We start from the raw sequence: 22,988 nt of genomic DNA, 5'->3' as shown, positions 1-22,988 counted from the left end.
TGGAATCATGGACTTCAGGTATCCAAAAATGTAGGTCAAATTTGAACATTTTAAAAATAACAAAAATTGTCTCGTAAACAGTGTGTTTTCAATTTTCGAACGATAGAAGTCAACGATGAAATTTCGAAATGTTAAACTGCTATCTTTTTGAAAAGTATCGAACAATCAAACTGATCGTCAATTAGTAGTCTAAGCAGAAAATGTTTACGATCGAACTCAGTCAAGGTTTTGAAGTACCTGATAGTGAAACTCTACACTATAACCCTGTTTACGTTACAAATTCTAAGCGTACCAGGCACGGCAAGCTTTGCTTTTTATACGCCCACATTGAAATGTGGTCGCATATTGTTGTCGCCCTCGTCCGTCCGTCCGTCGGTCAATTGTGGACGCTCTATAGGTTAAAGTTAATATCCGATTGACTTTAAATTTATACACAGTGTTTAAGGTCATGAGACGAAGAAGCCTATTGATTTTCAATGAATCTTTATGACTTGAGCAGCTAAATCCATGATGTTAATAGTTTCGTACACTAAACATTAGCATGGGGCAGAACTTTATAAAAACCAAACAAATTCTAATGGTTTTCTGATAATTACTAAATGAGTTGTTACTCTTAATTCGATTTTAATGTATTATAAATGTTTCATTACCGAAAAAAGTAAAAATATACGACAACTCTTGTTGACTGCCCGGACGATATAGCTGCTGTGGGCGTATGTTTCGTTGCCCGGAAACCTATCTTTTGTAGTGTAAACGGGTCAAACGTAAGCGTGCCGTACCCTGTACGGTGCCAATCTAGCCCACTGAAGTGAGGTGGTCTCGGAACGGTACCAAGACTGGCTCGCTTTGAATTTTCGTAGTGTAAATGCTAACCGGTCTGAGCACGGATTACTGCGCATGCGCCAAATGAACCTTGACCTTTTTCTCCGCAAACTTTGACAGCTCTGTCATCAGTTCTGTCAAAATGGCTGCTCAAACTAAATCAACCATCATAATTGTTTTTTATCTGGGTAATTTGTATAGGGACTGAAATTAACTTTTCTGTGAAGAGTTCCACATTTAGCGTGCTTGGCACGGTTCTGAGACCGGTTATTTTAGAGCAATGTAAAGGGGTCGATTTCTTGAAATTTATCGCGGCCTGGTACCATGCCCAGAACGGCACCCTTATCGCAGCCAAGGGTAAACGGAGCTTAAGTTTCATCACTCTCCGTAAGTTAGAATCAAAGTTATCATGTTGCAAAGTCTCAAAGCATTGACCAATGAAATTGCTTAGCTTAAGCGGAAAATGTTAATCATTGAACTCAGTTAAGGCATTCACCTAATGAACATCTACACCAAGTTTTAACATTCTATCTCAATTAAAAGCAGAGTTGTTTTGTTCCAAAGTCTTGACCTATCAACTTGCTTATCGCTACTTAGCCTAAGCAGAAAATTCTCATCATCAAACTTAGTCAAGGTATTGATATAATGAATCTATACTCTGAGTTTCAATCAAATAGCTTGTCTCTGTTTAGCCTTAGTGGAAAATGCATATGATCGAACATTGTCAAGAGATTCACCTAATAGGGACCTACACCAAGTTCGAACATTCTACCTCAATTAGATGGAGAGTTATTGTGTTCCAAAGTCTTGACCAATCAAATTGAAGTCTCTACTTAGTCTAAGCAGAAAATGCTCATCATCCAAATCAGGGTTTTCATGTAATGGAACTATACAATTAGAATCAAATTGCTTATCTCTGTTAAACCTTAGTGGAAAATGCATATGATCGAACACTGTCAAGGCATTCACCTAATCGTGACGTACACCAAGTTCGAAATGAAATGAAATGAAATGAGGTTTATTGTCCTACTGTTCTGCTCCGAACTGGGCTAATGAAGACGGCATACACCATACTGACCTGTGTGCTATGAGGGAAATTTTGCCTACTCTTAAAACGAATGTGTACACGGGACCTAGGTTTTTTCACCCAATCCGAACGACTAGACTGCTGTCCTTGTCAGGCCCTCCGTCCTGCATCACTGACAAGGGGGAACCACACCACACTAAGTTCGAACATTCTACCTCAATTAGATGGAAAGTTATTGTGTTCTAAATTCTCAACCAGTCAAATTGAAGTCTCTACTTAGCCTAAGCAGAAAATGCTCATCATCGAAATTAATCAAGGTATTGATGTAATGAACTATAACCCCAATGCAAGAGCTAAATCTGCCTGTTGCAGGTCTTTCTTAATTAAATATTATATAAATTATTAATTAGCCGTTAATTAATTTATCAAGACCATAATGAACTCTCGATGCCATCATTAGTCTGCGATATTTAGTGCATTTGAATACGTTTTGTGATGGATGATTTAACGTAAAAAAGGTTAATCGAGACTGTTTATTATCGTACCAACGGTAGTAATGACAATCAAGGCTAGCCTAAAATTGAATCGCTAATATCTCGGTTCAGAGTGAAGCAATTTGGCTGAAATTTTCAGCACATTAATAATAATAATATAATATGTGACTGTCCATGCTTAGATTGGGCTCAAAGAGGACATCTAAGTTCTTCACAGTGTCTGATGGTGCAATTGTTGCATCTGCTACAACCACACCATTTGAACCTGGATTTTTCAGACGAGTATTTGGACCAAAGAAGATACATTCTGTTTTAGTGTCATTCAATTTCAACATGTTTCTTGTCATCCAGTCTTTAATGTCACGTTTACACAATTTGATGTCAGAAAAATTTTGGGATAGTTTTTGAAAAGGAGTAATTTGCAGTTAGCTGTGTATCATCTGCATAAGAATGTCGTCCTAGACCATGTTTATCGATTAGTTGTCCTAAATTCTTAATATACGTCACAAAAAGGATAGGTCCTAGGACTGATCCTTGTGGAACTCCCCAGTTTAACGGAATCTTGTCTGATTTCACTTTATCTACTAGAACAGATTGGGGTCTATTAGTAAGGTATGAATCAAACCAATTTAATATGATACCATTTAGACCAAAGTCGTGTTTAAGACACCCAAGCAGCCTGTCATGATTGATCGTGTCGAAAGCTGCGGATAAGTCCAAGAGGACCAATAGGGAGATACTGATAGCATCCACAGACATTCGAATATCATTTGTCACTCTTAAGAGTCCAGTTTCAGTGCTGTGTCCAAAACCATATGCGGATTGGAATTCATCCATAAGATCATGATGAATCAGATGGTCCATAAGTTGAGACTTGGCAGCCTTTTCTAGTATCTTAGAAAGAAACGATAAATTGGGGAAAGGGCGGTAGTTTGATAGGGAGGAAACTTCAAGATGAGGTTTCTTTAACAGGGGCTTAACCACTGCTTCTTTGAGACCTTGGGGAACAATGCCACATTCCAAGCTTTTATTAATGATACACTTAATGACTGGGAGAAGCACATTCACATAATCCAAGAAGAATTTAGTTGGAACAGGGTCTAACTCACAACTTGTAGGCTTAGAATCTTTTATTATTTTCAATACTTGATCTTCCGTATAAGATTTGAAAAAACAATCACATAATCCAAGGGGAATTTAGTTGGAACAGGGTCTAACTCACAACTTGTAGGCTTAGAATCTTTTATTCTTTTCAATACTTGCTCTTCTGTATAAGATTTGAAAAAACAAAGAGACGTTGAAGACCGCATGGATGTGTGTTGTGATGTATATGTAGTGTCATTTCGTACTGATTTAATCAAGTCATCTCGGATTTTATCAATCTTCCCTTTGAAAAAACTTGCAAAGTCATTTGCCAGGGTGGTATAATCGTCTGCTGCTGTGAGTGGAGACAATATTCTTTGTCCTAATAAATCAAACAGATGAGTGAATAAAGCCTTAGAATTTCCAGAATTGGTTAAGATTTGGTTATTGTAATAATGAGTTTTCGAATGTCGGAGTTTATTGTTCACATCTGATCTGGCTTGACAGAAAATTTGTCTGTGTACTTCAAGTCTTGTCTTCCGCCATCTTCACTCAACTACCCATCGCTTACCTTTCAATGCAGCAATTTCATCAGTGGTATGGGCTTTGACACGAACAACTTTGGATTTGCATGGAGCGTGTTTGTCAAAAAGGGAGGTAAGGGTTAAATTGTACAGGTCAACGAGTTCGTCAACCTTTCAGGTGTATTTTTAAAAAGGCTTGAATCTAATAAATCCTTTTCAAAATCTGTCTTTGAGATACACTTAATGTTCCTGCAATCTATCGCCTGCTTTGGGTTTGGTGGTTTAGAACAGTTTAAAGATATTTTGATCATAAAATGATCTGACATTTGATGATCTTAACAGATTAACAGAACACAGTTTTTATGGGGTACAATCACTAGTTTATTCTAAAAGCACGACGTTTCAACAAGTATCCTCTTATCGTTATCAAGCACAAATCACAATTTAGTAAACTTGTGGACAATATATATGAAATCAATAAGAAACCATCTGCATGGATTAAGAATAACAGTAATAGAAATAATCTGAGGTGTAAAGGATATTTAACAATAACAACAAACATAAGGTATATTAGCTATTAATAAACACTGATACTGCATGAGTAGGGGGTTATTAACAGTTGTGAGGTCCTTCAAAGGGTGGAATGTATAGGTAGAGGGAAGCTGATAAGGCACAGGTAGTGAAGCCATATCCATGAAGTTAAATAAGGTATGCATTATATAAATACAACTATAACAATACACAATATGAACTAAGAAAACAAGTCAAAAAAGGTCTAAAAATATAAGGGACAGGTTGGGAGTATCTATAATATAGAAAACTTATTAATGAAATGGGGTGGGGGGGGACAGTTTAGTACAACAAAGATGGCTTAATAGTTAAATTATGTTGTGCATCTTAATTACATCATCATATGCCCTGGGGATGTAGAGCCCTAAGTCCCTATTGAGTTCAGGTGAATGTCTTCTGATATTTATAGCTTCAAGGATCTTCCTGGTTTTCTTGTTCTGTTGGTTGGCGGTTAGTATCTGGACCTCATTCCATTTAACTCTATGTTGTGGGTGATTCTGGAGTTATTAGTAGCGGCTTTGGACTTATGTTCCGTTATCTTTTTGTCAATGGGTCGTTTCGTTTCCCCAATATATGATGCATTGCAGGAACAAACCACTTGGTAGACGACTCCTTTGGGTTGAATGGGGAGAATTGGTTGCAGCTTGCCGTTGGCTTTCAATATCTGTTTCAGGGTGGTCGGGACTACTGAACTACTGAATCAGAATGTCGAGAAACAACCCAGTCCATTTTTATGAGTGGCTGTGTTTACATGCTGGATAAACTTATGAGAATTTAAAAGACTAAGAATCTTTTTGACACATGGTTGATGCTGTTCCTCATAGTGGGTATTCAAATCACCCAGAAGGAGCAGTTTCACCTTTTTGACATTTAAGGAACCTAGATTCGTAAATTGTATAATTTGTTCTGATCCCGTTTGTATATTATACGCATATACTTATATGTATGTATTTGCAAATAAACTATACAGAATAAAAAAAAAAAAGAAAAGAAATGTTGATAAATCGTCATGGAATTGACCACATGTCAGTTTGTTCTTGATGGAGGGGACCTATAGATACAAACAGCACGAGTGGATGTTTTGCAATGCTTAATTAATGTCTCAATATACTCAAATGAGGAGTACACAACATGTTTGGAGGGATGAGAATCTCAACATTCAGCTGATATTTATAGATAACAGCGACTCCACCACCTACTGATGTACTTCAGGGAACATGCTTGAACGTATAGCCTGGGGGGGTTAATTCAGCTATTTTAGCCTCATCACCGTTTGATCTTAACCATGTCTCGGTTAGATACAGAATGTCAATTTGATTTTCAATGATATAGTCGAAAATTTCAAGTGTCTTGTTACGGCAGGAACGGGAGTTCCAGAGAAGTGGATTCAGTTGAGATGACCTATGCTGCGGATAGACTTCTACAAGGTTTCTTATATTGGTGCCTGTGGAAGGGTGTTGATAGATTTTGTTTCCAGAATTTAATGTTGCATGTACGTTTAATAGGAAAGATACCCTGATCATAGTTCACCTTACGTTTTCCTCCCCGACCTCTTCGACCACTGCGTTATATATTCCAAGATGTTTCCAAGTTAACCTCTAAATTTTCACAAATTTTTTGACCAAAGTTTTTAATTGAGAAAAGTTTTCCCCCTGAATAAGTGTACATCACTGTGTTTAGATGAGTAGAAACCGGTTTTAACAAACTGTTGAATTGAGAAAGTTCAATGAAACAGCTCACAAACACTAAACTAGTCAACAACATTTCAGTTTTTCGCTTGAGTAATTATACCTCACATTGTTTATATGATTAGAGTTTGAGTCTTACTTACAGATAAATGATGACTGTTCACTAAAAACAGCTGACAATCACCAAACTAGATAACAACATTTCAATTTAAATCCATTGTTTAAACAAACTTGTAAATAACTTGTAAAATCCAAAAATTCGCAATGGAATTTTTTGCACAAAGTAATCCTGATGATAACAGAAAATGACAGAACAACTTTGAAAGTTGTACACAATGAAATAACTCCAAAAACTTAGAACAAACAGAGCTAAATTACAGTGGCTGTCTGTTAGCTAGGCGCATGACACTATTAAGCATTCTGTTTTCATTATCTATTGTTTTAACTATTATAACGAGAACTGTCAGCTCTTTATCTAATCTTAACTAATGCCCCTTTAACTAGAACCAAAGTTATCTTGTCCCAAAACATTAACCAACCAAATTGCTTATCTCTGCTTAACCCAGGCAGAAATGCTCATCTTCGAACTCCAAGGCATTCATCTAATAAAACACTTACACTAAGTTTGAACATTCTAGCTTAATTAGAAGTAGAGTTATTGTGTCCAAAATAATGTGACAGACAGACGGATGGAGGGACAGAGCCATTTTGATAGTCCCCTGAAATCATGCTAAGTATTCAAATTTGTATAGGCATATTATTTTCTGGCACAATCATATTTACATACCGGTACCTTGAAAAACAATCTTAAGTTGATTTCAAAGAACTATTATTTTGATAGGTATTATTTCTTTTCAGGTAGGCTGGCTGATAAAATATTTATGTATGTGTATGTACACTGCATCTTATAGTATTGAGGATGGGTCAAGGCCCAAGTTTTTCAGATCCTGCTCATCATGTTGGACGTTTGCAGGCTAACATTGAAATAATGCATCGAATAGCAAATTTAAACCATGAAGATTTTAAAAACTCTATTAAAGAACTCAATGCAATGTAAGTACATGTAGATTATATACTGCCAACTAAATTGAATTTCCTGGAGGATGCTGAAAGTGAAAGCACGAAATTAAAACTTAAATTTTATGAAAGGAAGCGTCAGTCCAGAGTATGCAGTGCCTTTAATTGGTTTAATATTAAGATGGAAATATATTGCCAAAGTAATAAACAGTTTATTTTCCTTGTCTTATATAATAAGGAATCAAAAGAATCGCCAAATTATTACCTTTTTATACGCCCACATTGAAATTTGGTCGTATATTGCAGTCGCCCCGTCCAGCGTCCAGAATTGCTTGTGGATGCTCTAGAGGCTAAAGTTAATATCCGACTGACTTCAAATTTATACACAGTGTTAATGGTTACGCGACGATAATTACTGCCAGATAATTAGAGCCTAAAGTTAATATTCAATATGACTTTATGCTGAAAATTTCAGTTAAATAACTTCACTCTGAGCAGAGAAATTCTCTTTTGAATTTCACGGTAGCCTCGATTGTCATTGTTACCTTTGTTCCGATATTAAACAAAGTCTCAATTATCGATTTTTATGGTTAATCATAACAGCCAGTGAACAGCAGGTCAGATTCAAATCTGTTTGTAATCGGGGGCATACTATAGCACCAAGAGTTGATTATGGTCTTGTAGTGTTAATAAATGTCTAATTAATAGTTTAAACATTTAAGGCCTATAGAAAGATCTACCTAGTTAGTCGGGTAAAGATAAGCCATATGGAATGGATACCTAGAACACATTGCAACAGAATTTTTCTCGACTGAATCTGGTAGAGGGATCCCTGAAGGTCACCCAAATAAAAATAGATAGGTTTTCGAGTAATTAGCATAAATCCAATATGGCCGCCATTGGAACCTTAAAACTGCGATATAATCCAGGGAATGGTTGAGTTTGGAGGGTGTAAATGTTTAAAGGGTAGATACGAAAGTGGTACAGATGGCTCAGAAAAAACATAGATATATGGCGTCCCTGTGACGTCATACCGTCATACGGTCAACAATTAACATAAATCCAATATGGCAGCCATTGAAGCTTAAAACTCTGATATGGTCTCGGGAATGGTTAAGTTTGGAGGGTGTAAATGTATTAAGGGTAGAGAGGAAAGTGGTACAGATGGCTCAGAAAAACATAGCTATATGGCCAAAGCCGTATATAGGGCTTTGTATTGTTGTATAGCCATATGATATATCAGTTCTAAGCAAGTATTATGGTGGTCTGTATCCTACAACTATAGATACATGATTTATCTCCCTTACATATTGCCTGTTGTAAGACTTGATAATTTTTCTACTTTTCTACTTTGTATACTATGCTTCAACCTGCAGATCTTAAAGATAATTTAGATTGGTTTGTAGATAAAGCCTTTAATGGAGCTTTCGGGAAAGGCAGAAACTTGATGGCCATTTATGCAGAAGATGCTAAATGGATTATAAAACGTTGCAATGCCGACACTGTAGTTTTTGATAAAGAAAAATTTCAAAATATCATACATTTCCTTATTGATAATGCCATATTTGAGGATGGGGATCAGATAATGCAACAAACCATTGGTTTGCCAATGGGAACTGACCCCGCCCCATTTATGGCAAACGCACATTTATATAAATATGAATTCGACTTTCAAGACCATAAAAGAAAAACAGATTACAAAGTAGCTAAAAGTCTAAACTATACCTTCCGATACATTGATGACATAACACCTATCAATAATAATGGAAATTTCAACAAATATAAAAGTGAGATATATCCTCCTGAACTAATATTAAATAAAGAAAATTCCGGTACTATAAATGCATCTGTTCTTGACCTTAACATCAATATAATTAACAATAAATTTAATGTAGGTATTTTCGACAAAACGGATAAATTTGGTTTTGAAGTAGTAAAATACCCGTCAATCTATAGTAACATACCAGATACCACGCTATATAGTGTTTTCTATTCACAGGCATTACGATTTTTGACAATATGTAACGATAAAGAACTATTTCTCTCCCGAATAAAATCTCTTTACTTTAAATGCACTGCCAAAGGCGCTACACAATTACGCATTTTAAAAGAAATTTCAAAACTTCCATTACTTCAACATACCAAGTTTGACATTTCTTGTAAGTATATAACCGACTACATACTGGATAATAATGATCCAATTTAAATTTTATTTTAGATTTTCTGTAGTTACCTAACCCTGTCTGAATTACCTCCCTTAATGTTATTCCTTTATAAATATACTTACATAGTACGATTTCTTCAACATACCTGTTTTGCATTTCTTGTGTGGGGTATTATATTAATATATTATTATATATTGTACAATTACATAACTTAATAATTCCGATTAGTCGCTAGAACTTATGGTTTTTAAGCTTTTAATGTTATTTTATCTGGATTATCGCCCTTATTATTGTGATTTTTTATCACCTTCTAATGCCCCATTGACACTTTCACGCATTTTGAATCCGCAATGGTAATCATTAATGCGTACCAATGTGGATGGATATCATGTATATTTCACCTGAAAATCAAATACTTCGTACCGTTGCCGACCAACCTTTGCTCATAGTATTCAAAATCTGTCCGCACTTGTGCGCATTCGTACCATGTTAGTTGTCTCTCATGTGTCCGCATCGTCCATCATTGTCCCGTTACAGTACGCAATATCTGCGGATAGTTTGCGCACAGTTTGCGCAGGTGACCGAGCACTTGCGCTATGGTACGCCAGTTCCTGCATTGTCAGGTATTGGTTACGCTAGAGTTCTCAGTTTTAAGCATGCGTGACCATTTTGTGAATAATTTTGTGGCATGCACTGGCACGCTTCATAGAAATAGTATATATAAAGGAAAGGTATTGGGATATGGTCCATTCCGTCGGCAACTCTTCAAAATGATGAACTCCAGAGACTTTGAAGAAAGGAACCTTACTTTGCAAAACGTACATCTTACAGCAGCTGCTGGTCTACTACTGTTGGAAGAAGATGAAAGTGAACGAAATATTGTTCTACAATCAAAACCTGACACTGACAGAACGTCTGTCTTTAGCAAGAAAAGAAAAGTCAGGAGACTCTGGGTGAGGGAATGGTTGACAAGGAGACAACATTTTGGCCATTATGATGACCAGTTATTGTCGGAACTACACAAGGAAGATTGCAGAGGTTACCGGAACTTCCTACGTATCACCCCCGAACTGTTTCAAGAGATGATTGAAAAGTTGACCCCACACCTGAAGAAGAATAAAACATTTATGAGACAACCTCTTGAAGTTGGCCTGAAGTTAGCAATCACACTCCGCTTCTTAGTCGGTGGCGATTCCTATGCAAGTCTCCAATACAGTTTTCAGAGTTGAACTTAGCACTATATGCAAGTTTCTACCAGAAGTATGTAAAGCTATCGTCAAGGTCTACAAGACAGAAGTATTAGTTTGTCCTAGAACAGAAGACCAGTGGAAGACTATTGCTGAAGGTTTTAGTAGCAGATTGAATTACCACAACTGTCTTGGAGCCGTTGACGGCAAGCATGTTGCTATGAAGAAACCCCCCTCGGGTGGATCCTTCTACTTTAACTACAAGAACTTTCATAGCATCGTGCTTCTTGCAGTGGTGGATGCTGGGTACCAATTTCTGTACCTTGATGTTGGAGCGGAAGGTGGAGCTTCTGATGGTGGAACATGGAGCAACTGTACGTTACATGAAGCTGATTGGTGCGGCGTCTGTGAGTGAAGCAAACCTGCCAATGAGTATATGAGAGTAAACTATGAGCACCAGTGAGTAAATTATGAGCACCAGTGAGTACACTGTGAGGATCAATGAGTAAACTGTGAGCACCAATGAGTGAAACACGTCAAGTGGCGGGAAGAATTCCTGACCACTGGCAGATACCTACATCAACCCATGAGCACCATTGCTGATCTTGTCGTACCAGTGATGAACCTTGCGCACCAATGCATGACAATGAGTACCCCTGAGTGCGTGACATAATTTCCATTGACACTTTTACGCACCGGGTACGCATAGTTTGCGCATAGTTCACGAAAATGGTACGCCCTGGAGTGCGTGGCATGAGCTTGGACAAATCCAAGGTTTTGGGTCGGCACTGTCACGCAATGGTACGCATAGTTTACGACTTTTTGCCGCGATGGTACGCATAGTTTCCGTCTTGGTACGAACTTTAGCGTACCAAAGCATACCACGATTGCGTGAAAGTGTCAATGGGGCATAAGATAAGACTGTTTGCCGCGATGGTACGCATAGTTTCCGCCTTGGTACGAACTTTAGCGTACCAAAGCGTACCACGCTTGCGTGAAAGTGTCAATGGGGCATAAGATATGACGTCATTCTCAGTCAGCAGACGGCTGTCCCTCGAGACAGTCTACATTTCCTACTTGCTTTTCTGTATTCAGTTTTGTTTTTGTTTTTTGTGACTATGGAACATGTACCCTATATGTATTAAATACTGAAGCGTTTCTTTATTGAATTTAAGAGTTTAGACAACTTTTTTAAACATTTCACCGATGTGGTTACTTGTATAGTTGAATTTTACTACATATGCTTACATTCGTATTTCGTGTAGCATATAGCAGATCATGACTCATGCTGGCATTACACAATGGGTTCTTTGGGTTGTATTCCTAATTGTTTTCAAATTTGAGTGAAGTCTGTGTCACTACAGACCGGGGACTGTACAGCGCAGTCGACGCTTACGGCTAGCCCCGGTTCCATTCACTTTTTTTGAATTGTCTGTATGTTTGTGTTTTCCTGAGTATGATGTCCTGTCCGTGTATTTGTTTTTGTGTAAATTTTATGTGGTGCAGTCCCCCTGCACTTACTATTAGGAGTAAGCTCCCCTGAAAGGAAGTGAAAAAACATGTGCCTATGATAAAGTCTTTGTTTCTATGATCAATCTTCTCCGATGAAAATATAATAATTAGTGTGGACTTGACAGCACACAACATGGTGGAGACGCCAAAGAGTTCCCCAATCTAAGTATTGGACACTGATTTTTTAGTGAATGGCTAATTTTAACACAGATTTTCTTGGATTGAATGTGAATTAATTGTGTTCCATGTGGCACCAGTAGCCTAATTCTTGTGAGAAATTTCAGACTTTAATCTATTAATTAGTGTTTGTGACTATTCCGATGAGCAGCTAGAAAACCTAGTTACTACAACAGTTTACTCAAACTAACCACTGTTGATTGGACTTTTAGGTGTGAACGGTCGCATTGTTTTTAGCACTAATACTAATAGTAGGCCTACTAGCTAGGCCTACCTACAGTAGAGTAGAGTAACACTTTAAATGTAGTGCAGACAAGTTGCCTTTTATTTTGACTTGTGTTGGTGTCCTGTATATGTACAGAAACTCATAACCATGTTCGATGATCTCTGATTTAGTGATTACAAGTGTTTTTATACTCCCACATTTTCATGTGGACGTATATTGTCGTCGCCTCCGTCCACAATTGTTTGTGAACAGTCTACAGGTCACAATTTTTATCTGATTTCAATGAAACTTGAAATATAGGTTTATCACCCTAAGATCTCGGATCCTTTCGATATTGGTATGTATCGGACTGTAACTTCATGGATTATGGCCCCTGATTGTACGAAAAATCACGTTTTTAGCTTGTGAACACTGTAGAGGTCACAATTTTTATCCGATTTAGTTTAAACTTGAAATGTATGATTATAACCCAAGGATCTCGGTTCCTTTCGATATTCGCACATATCGGAACGTAACTTCCTGAATTATGGCCCCTGATTGTACGAAAAATCGCGTTTTTAGCTTGTGAGCCCTATAGAGGTCATAATTTTTATCCGATTTAAAAACATATTATTATATCACCGTTAAACCCTAAGGACGGCTGAGTTCGAATTTCGTGAAATCGGCCCAAAACTGACAGACAAAATGGCCTCCGTTCGTTCTCAAATAGCGTAAAAATATGGTATATCAAGGTTGTAGACCCTATGGAGGTCACAATTTTTATCCGATTTTGTTGAAAATTGAAATGTAAGTTTATAACCCAAAGATCTTGGTTCCTTTCGATATTCGCACACATCGGATCGTAACTTCCTGAATTATGGCCCCTGATTGTACGAAAAATCACGTTTTTAGCTTGTGGACCCTATAGGGACATAATTTTTATCCGATTTAAAAAAAACGTATTATTATATCACCGTTACACCCTAAGGACGGCTGAGTTCGAATTTCGTGAAAATCGGCCCAAAACTGACAGACAAAATGGCCGCACCTTGTTCTCAAATAGCTTAAAAATATGGTATATCAAGGTTGTGGACCCTATAGAGGTCACAATTTTTATCCGATTTTGTTAAAATTTGAAATGTAAGTTTATAACCCAAAGATTGTGGTTCCTTTCGATATTCGCGCATATCGGACCGTAACTTCCTGAATTATGGCCCCTGATTGTACGAAAAATCGCGTTTTTAGCTTGTGGACCCTATAGAGGTCATAATTTTTATCCGATTTAAAAAAACGTATTATTATATCACCATTGTACCCTAAGGGTGACTGAGTTCGAATTTCGTGAAAATCGGCCCAAAACTGACAGAAAAAATGGCCGCCCTTCGTTCTCAAATAGCGTAAAAATATGGTATATCAAGGTTGTGGACCCTATAGAGGTCACAATTTTAATCCTATTTGGATGAAACTTGAAATGTAAGTTTATAACCCACAAATCTCAGTTCCTTTCGATATTTGCGCATATCGGAACGTAACTTCCTGAATTATGGCCTCTGACTGTACGAAAAATCGCGATTTTAGCTTGTGGAGCCCATAGAGGTCATAATTTTTATCCAATTTAAATAAACGTATTATTATATCACCGTTAGACCCTAAGGATGACTGAGTTTGAATTTCGTGAAAACCGGCCTAAAACTGACAGACAAAATGGCCGCCCTTCGTTCTCAAATAGAGTAAAAATATGGTATATCAAGGTTGTGGACCCTATAGAGGTCACAATTTTTATCAGATTTTGTTTAAAACTTGAAATGTAAGTTTATAACCCTAAGATCTCGATTCCTTTTGATATTCGCACATATCGGACCGTAACTTCGTGAATTATGGCCCCTGATTGTACGAAAAATCACTTTCTTTTTAGCTTGTTCTCTATCCATCTCTCGAAAATGTTGGCGTATCCTGCCTGGCAGCCGCTGGTTCAACATTGTGATTGACTGTTTAAGTTTTAAGCTGTGTGTAATGGAATTGTGAAAGCCGAAAAATACAGCTCTCAAGTTTTTTACCAGGACATTCCAGTTTCACAGTACATGTGACATATTTCTTTTTAGCTTGTTCTCTATCCATCTCTCGAAAATGTTGGCGTATCCTGCCTGGCAGCCGCTGGTTCAACATTGTGATTGACTGTTTAAGTTTTAAGCTGTGTGTAATGGAATTGTGGAAGCCGAAAAATACAGCTCTCAAGTTTTTTACCAGGACATTCCAGTTTCACAGTACATGTGACATATGATCACAGACTTTAACATTTGATGTCAGTTCCAGTGTTCCCTCTTCAACAGTGAAAGAAGTATCCTTCAGTATGCCTGAATTACAGGACAAGGTCTCAAATTTGATGTTGGATTTGAGTACTCCTTCCCCATACAATGATAGTCCTGTCAGGAAGGTCCAGTCAAATCGTATTCTACATAGATCCCCATCAACAGATAGAAACGTTTCTCAATCTAGGTTTCATCAATCTCAATCACCGCATAATTCTCGTTCATTCTATAGGACTCAATCACCTCATAGGGATCAGTCTACTTTCCACACTAGATCACCATATCCTTATAATTCAAGAGCATCTTTCTCATCGACAGTTGTCACAACACCAGCCTACCCATCCAAATGGTCCTACCAAATCTCGTCAGGATTTTTGAATTTGGTGGGTATTGATTTAATCTTTGGTCAAGATACCCTGTCAGAGTTAAAATGGTCATTACAATTTGATACAAATCAATTTCAGTGCAAGTATAAGAAGGTATCATTTACTCCAACACACAATGTTTATATTTGCCCTGGCCATACACGTTATGTAACCTTATATGGAAACGTGCCATCTATATACCGGAATCGAGAAGTTCTTCTTAAGACAATGTCAAAGGCACCCTCTTCTTCGTATATATTAGCAACATTGCAACGCAATAAAACCATCGTTCCTGTATCTAATCCTGGAAAAAAGACTCTTCATCTTAGGCCTTCTCAACACCTATTTTATTTTAACGCTGATAATCTCTTCTTATGTGATTCGTCAGATTTTGTACACCATTCACAACAAAGTTCTCACCATTCTCAGAGTGCTCTTTCACCTCATAAACCTGAGTTAGAGGTCCTTCAGCAGAACATCAATTTGTCTGATGGTTGTATTTTGTCGCCTACTCAGAGAGAGAAGTTTTTAGACCTTCTAGTTAAACACAAGGATGCCTTTAGTCTATACGGTGAGATAGGTCACTGCCCAAATTTAGAAGTAGATATAGAAGTCACTGATTCTCGTCCATTTTATATTCGTCCATATCACACAAATGAAAGCGATAAACAAGTTATTGATGCAGAACTTGACAAATAAGTCAAGTCTTATACCTCTCCGATACTGGTATTGCCCAAGAAAGGCAGCACTGAGAAGCGGGTTGTGGTCGATTTTCATCATTTAAACAACCGCATTAGGAGGTATAATCATCCCTTCCCTTTACTGGCTTCGACATTACAACAGATAGGTAATGCCTCTCCCAAAGTTCTCAGTTGTTTGGATTTAAAATCTGCCTTTTTCTCTTTGCCCCTTGCCCCCAATGCTCAACAATATACTGGAATCTCGTCATATCATGGCGGTCGACATTTCTATTTTAAAAAGCTATCTCAGGGCTTAAGTGTCTCACCTGCCATTTTCCAGACAAAAATGGATAAAATCCTATCTAAAGTTCCTGACAGTCGTCATTACTGCATTGCACACCATGATGACATTATTATCTTTAGTAAAGATGCCCAGGATCATAGTAAGCATCTTCAAGCAGTCTTCCAAGCCCTAATAGATAATGGTTTAAAGATTTCCCCTGGTAAATGCTCATTGTTCAGGTGTGAGGTCATCTACATGGGCCATATCATAAAGGTAAATGATGATGGACTTGTCATTCTGAAGGCTTTGGCAGATCGTTGTCAGTCTATTCAAAATCTCATCCGTCCTAAGTCCAGTAAAGAGGTACGTCGATTCATAGGAGCTGTAAACTACGTATCCAATTTTCTTCCAAGGTTACAAGAGGTAATGCAACATCTCCATGGCATTTCATCAAAAAAGTCCAAGTTTGCATGGTCAAATGTACATGAAGAGGCCTTTCAGAAAGTCAAATCTCTGTTAACTACACCACCAGTCTTGTATCTTCCAATAGCAACAGGTCATCTTCTATAGCGATACAAGCCGTTTTGCAACTGGCTCATATTTGACACAAGTCATCCATGGTAAAGAAAGAATCTTAGGGTATTACTCGAAGAAGTTACCTCCAGCATGTGCCAATTACAGTGTCACTGAACTAGAAATGCTTGGCTTGCTAATAAACATCAACCATTTTCAGTATCTTCTCCAAGGAGTAGAATTCACTGCTGTTGTGGATCATTCTGCCATTGTACACATTCTGAGCTCTAAGAAAGAACCCTGCACTTCACGCCTTAAGAGGCTTATCATCAAGCTTTCGCAATATTCTTTCCGCACATGTTATAAAAAAGGTACAGAGATGGTATTAGCTGATTTTTTGTCCAGGAGCTCCACTGATACTCATGATAGTGAAATTGATAAGGTGGTCATCACAGCCTTTGCCTTTTCAGACTTTGCTTTTCCCATTTCCTCGCAAGTTAATCGACCTGTTACTCGTCGGTATGCAAAGGAACAGCAAATACCTATCCCAGATCTGTTTCCCAAATCCAAAGTTAATTCACCTGTTTGCATACCATCTTCAGTATCCCAAGAAGATATACCTCCAATCACTCCTACGTCTGATTTCGTCCCAGATTCAGAATCATTCGGTAACCAGTCTCAGACACAGACCTCACATAGGAATGTTTCCAACCAGGTTATCAACCCCTCTAAACCGTCAAAGCCTCCTCCTTTGACCAAAGTGCCAACTCACCAAACTACAACCTATTTGGGTAAACACCGGCCAGTAGTATCGACGACCAAAACAGAAATTCATCCCGAGGAGCGTCTTGTTGACAAACCTGAGGATGGAATCGATGACTCCATTCCAATAGACCTCTGTATTCCTCCCAAACCCCTACTTCACAATTGTGAAAAGGTTGTTTCTACTCATTTTCCAAAGCAAGCTAAACTGACCAAACTCTATAATGTTATTAAGCGTAAGATAATCAGAGATTACAACTTGCCTTTTGATCAGAATAAACTTCGCTTAGAACAGGAAACATCTCCGTATTTTAAACAGGTTTATGACTATCTGGCGCATGATATCCTGCCTAGCAATCGTAAAGCCGCTAAACATTTAAAACTACAGTCTGAGGAGTAAATTTTAGCAGAACAGCTTTTATTTCGCCTCTTGGTACATGATGATGATCGATTTACTCTTCAGTTAGCCATTCCGGAATCCATGTGTAATGGCTTAATCCATCAGTATCATGATAGCCAGTTATGCAATCATCAGGGTGTTGTTCGTACCTATTTAACCCTACAGAAGTTCTTCTATTTTCCCAACATGTTTCAGCGAATTACACAGTATGTCAATACATGTTCAACCTGCCAACAATTCAAGCCCAAAACAGATACAGCCAGAGTATTCCATCCCCGAATCCCTGAGGAATATAATGTCTTCAGCAAATTAAGCATTGATTTTAAGTCTATGCCCACATCAGTTTCTGGGTTCAAACATCTTCTTGTTGTATGCGATCAGATAACACGTTTTGTTATTTGTGTTCCTACAAAGTCTGTCGATGCAGAAACAGTTTGCGAAGCTTTAATTCAGAAGGTTGTTTGCCTATTTGGTCCTCCATCAGTTATCATATCTGATGCTGTTTCAAGTTTTACTGGAAAACTAGTTTCTTCCCTCTGCACAACCCTTGGTGTTAGCCAGAAAGTGATTAGTGTTGCCAATCATGGTAGCCTTCTAGTCGAACGCCACATCAGGTCAATTTCAGACTTCTTAAAGGTCAACTTAAATCAATATGGACCGATTTGGTCAGATAGGTGTCTACATGCTGCTATGCATACAACTCCTTTTCTTCATCACGATTAGATAGTTTTGATGACATTTGTTGCTCCTATTCGGATTATATTTCCCAATTGAAGGACAGATTTAATCATATGTCAAAGACCATAATTGATCTACAGAAACGTCAGCAGGAATCACAAAACATTAGTGTTGCTCATAATCTGAGTAAGAATCTTGTTTATGGATTGGGCCAGCTGGTGTATGTTCTCAAGCTTAACTTCAAATTCACGAAAAATCAAGGCTGATTGGTGTGGTCCTTTGGTTGTTCATCAGGTACTCGATCGAACCCATTACGTTCTTGCCACATTGGATGGCAGAGTGCTTTCGGACGTCTATTCTATTAACAGACTAAAGCCATGCTTTGAAAGGTCACCTAATTTCCAAACTAAAATTACTTATATTGATCAACTGCAAAAGGAGCTGGGTAATGTTCCAGCCAATAATGCTCATACCCTTACTGAAATTAATCCTTTATGTTTAATTACTGATGAGAATGATATTGTACTACATTCATTCAATGAGAATGTACTCCCTTATAATAGGATCACCAAACCAGTTAACTTACATAAGTATGTACATAATAGTGATGATAGTCATCATCTTGCTAGTGTTGGGATGTTATCCAATTATCAGTTAACCCAACAATGTCATGTTTTACAAAATGTTTCTAATGTTTCTACCATGGAGCTAAAGAAAGCACGGTTCAAGTGTGGTTCCCTACAAGTTTTAGTTACCATACCTCACACAGAGGCAAGCCATAGGTCTTCTTGGATCCCTATAAATTCTTGCCCTACATTATTTGCCATTGTCAATAACCTTATTCATGACAATAAGCTCCAAGTTACAGGTAGCATTAGTAAATATAGATTGATTAACATGTAATATTGTTATTGTAGTGTTCATTCAGAAACCCAGCTGTATATCAACCTTAACACTGTAGTTATCTACAACATGTGTTTTAGTACACTCATGTGGTTCGGAGCATTGTGAATGTTCACTTCAATAGCTTCCATATCGTTGTAGACTTTCCTCTACTTATATGTAAATGTATTGTTTGAGTTATAATATGTACCATAGTTTTAGTTTAGCTTTTCTTCAAATCATAGTTTACATTTTGTCAAACCAGTTGTACTTTGATTTCAAAAACTGCGTTTTTGATTTCAGTAGGGGGAATGTTGTATAGCCATATATCAGTTCTAAGCATGTATTATGGTGGTCTGTATCCTACTACTAAGGATACATAATTTATCTCCCTTACATATTGCCTGTTGTAAGACTTGATAATTTGTATGATTAGGAGTGAGCTCCCCTGAAAGGAAGTGAAAAAACATGTGCCTATGATAAAGTCTTTGTTTCTATGATCAATCTTCTCCGATGAAAATATAATAATTAGTGTGAACTTGACAGCACACAACAGTATATGGTGTCCCTGTGACGTCATACCATCATACTGCCAACAATTAGCATAAATTCAATTGAAACCTTAAAGCTCCAATTTGATCTCGGGAATGGATGAGTTTGGAGGATGTAAATGTATTACGAGTAGATAGGAAAGTGCTACCAAAGAACTAAAAATAAACAATGCCAGGTGACCTCCTTGTGACGTCATAACATCATACAGCCAACAATTAGCATAAATTCAATATGGCTGCCATTGAAACTTAAAACTCCGATATGATCTTGGGTGTAAATGTACTAAGGGTACATAGAAAAAGTGCTACCTAAAGCCCGGCCCATACCGCTACGACTACACACAAGCCAACAGGACTCAGCGTCTTGGGTAGTTGTAAAAAAAAATCAGGTCACGCCTTTACTTCACTTGTCTACGACGGTACCAGTCCACACAGGCCCAACTCTCACAGATTATGCGTCGTGAGTTACGCCACTTCCCTCTAGCGAGTGATTCGAAAAGTAAACCGGAAGCATAATGCTACTCTCTGATTGGCTAAACATCAGTTAGACAATTGATCGCCTCGTGTGAGTGTCCACACAAACACGATAAATTACGACTGCAACCGACTACGATTGAACATGTTCAATCGGGCCAACGGGCCACGATGCGACGGAAATCGATTGAATCGTGGTCGTGGGACTGTCCACACTGCACTGATTATCTGAGACAAGACGTTGCGTTGGGTAGAGTCTGGGCAAGTCGTGGCGGTATTTTGGCTTTAGAATCAGAAAAACATTGCGTCCGTTAATTTAATTCCAATATGGCTGCCATTGGAACCATAAACATCCAATTTTTCGCGAATGATTGAGGTTAGAGGTGAAAATGTATTACTTGTATCATCTTGTCAAACAATTCATGTATTTCTTCTTGAGTATCATTATATACATGTCATCATTTCCAGATTGCTAAATCTTTACAGGGTCACGGTGACTAAGTTGGTATATCGCTGGCTTGGTAGCCTGGAGGTCATGTGTTCGATCTCTGCATTTGCCGAGAAAGTTCATCCATATTTTCGGCGTGGTTCCCATTTGTCAGTGTTGCAGGACGAAGGGTCTGACAAGGACAGCTGTCTAGTCATTTGGATGGGACAAAAAAACGAGGTCCCGTGTACACATTGGCGTGCACGTAAAAGATCCCTTGACAGTTGGAATTCGATATAAGAGTAGGCTGTAGTGCTGCTGTCCGGGCAAAATGTCCCTCATAGCACACTGTATGGCATATGTCCTTCGTCATTATCCCAGTTCGGAGCAGAACAGTAGGACGTTAAACTCCATTTCATTTCATCATCATTTCCTCTTGGCGATAATGGCAAATCGTACCAGCGCATTAACACATAGTCCATGACAAATTATCCAGGTGTTGCCTTGACATATGCCTATCCGCTCAAATGTGTCCAACTGTATTTTCTCGGTAGATTTTCTTTAAAATTTGCCCCCAAGTTCAGCAAATAGATTTAGAAAACTCATAACCATATGGAAACTTCCTAAATAATTCATTATTCATAATGTATTAGGGGTATTTAGTTTGCTGAATGTTGTTCTGTTCAATGTATTGTAGTTGTTACCTACAAACGATTGACAATTAGATTTAGGACAAAATTGTAGGCACCTTGCAAACAAACTCGGTCAATAACATAAAATTGTTTGCTGAATTATCAGATATTCTGGTCGTTTTGTTTTGATATCTACCCATTAGTCACAAAATAGTCTTTTGATTCCTTTCCGCTGAGAGCTAATTTATAGGAAACTATGCATACAGATCTATATTAGTAGATGACCGTTGGTACTTCTTAATATCCGCGGGCCATTCTAAGACTCTTGCTTCCAATTTATTCAGACACTGTTTCGTCACCAAATGGAGATCTTGGAGTGGGTGTTCTCATTAGCCTGTATTTCTTGAAATAATAAAATGCCAAAGAGTTTACCATTTTACAAAGTAAAGAATACGAAGAGTTGCGTGCCTTTTGACATCATACAGAACGCGCCACAATGATAGTTCTAGCCTTCCATCATAATGGTTGGTCGAAAGTGTGCAACCATGAAGATTACATTCATCAGTAATAAATGGTTAGGGTTGAGTAAACATAGCTAAGGTTGGCCCGGATCCATGTCCATTATTGGAAACCTTTGTTTAGTGGCTTTTATTTCGGAGATGGTCTCCAGTCGCAACAGCCTGCATAGTGCCTGACTGACCAGAGTGGTATATCTGGTTTCAACGGCTACGAATACAGCCAAGAAAGCCAGTTTGTAAAGGAATACATGGTTTCAATTATGAGTTGTACAATTCTTCTGCTACAAATTCTTCTTTATTGACGATTTCAGGGACTGTAGTATCAAGTATGAAATTGGTTCAAGTTCATGCGAATTGTTGACTATGAATTTCAATCTTTAAGTTGGCGTCAGGTCCATGTGTCTCCAGAACGTCTGTCGGTTTTTAGTTCGGCTTGTGTTGTTGCTTTAATTTCAAATAAGAGGTACAGAAGCCGTATGCATTCAAAGTACCGATCAGAAGTCCTGGCCCATGAATATGATGTAGCTGTATCGCGAACACCAAATAAAATAGGTCTAAAATTGCTTGTGGTCTCGGCGCTTTTGCCAAACATAGCCCGAGAAGTTTATTCTTCAGCTCATCGCCCATGATCAGGTCTTGTAAAGAAAGTGTAAACAAATTTGATGCAAAATTCTGTCATTCTACTCAAAAACGTTATTGTTTCTGGTCCAGATAATACTTTTCTGGATGGATGATGGATCTTGTTTAACAATCTTGCTGCAGATTTGATAAATCTCTTCTGGTCGAATTCCAAATCCCCATTTCATGAATTATAACATTCTCGAAGAATTGTCGAGGTTCTTCGTTTAATCATTGCGCCCTTTCACTTTGTCTGCCCATAATACATTTGCATGCTCTAAACTCAACCATTCCTAAGATATTAGACCTTTAAGGTTTCGAAAGGCAGACATATTAGATTTATACTAATGATTGGACTATGGCGTTATGACATCAAATGGATGTAATTTGGCAATGTTTTTCTGATTCTTTGGTAGCACTTTCCT

The 22,988-nt window shown here is 37.9% G+C and overlaps 1 protein-coding gene across 2 annotated transcripts in view; it reads left to right on the top strand.

Annotated features, from left to right (window-relative positions):
* Nucleotides 1-22,988, top strand: part of LOC126825426 (RING finger protein 141) — a 128,645-nt gene that overhangs the window by 33,571 nt on the left and 72,086 nt on the right. For both annotated transcript variants that reach the window (XM_050555118.2, XM_050555117.2), the window contains exon 2: nt 7,067-7,261. In XM_050555118.2, the coding sequence (XP_050411075.1) occupies nt 7,128-7,261 (134 nt within the window). In that variant the 5' untranslated portion in view covers nt 7,067-7,127. The remainder of the gene's footprint in view (nt 1-7,066; nt 7,262-22,988) is intronic.

The sequence above is a fragment of the Patella vulgata genome, chromosome 6 (genome assembly GCF_932274485.2).
Source record: "Patella vulgata chromosome 6, xgPatVulg1.2, whole genome shotgun sequence".
Classification (NCBI taxonomy): Eukaryota; Metazoa; Mollusca; class Gastropoda; family Patellidae; genus Patella; species Patella vulgata.
This window is presented reverse-complemented; position numbering and strand designations above follow the sequence as displayed.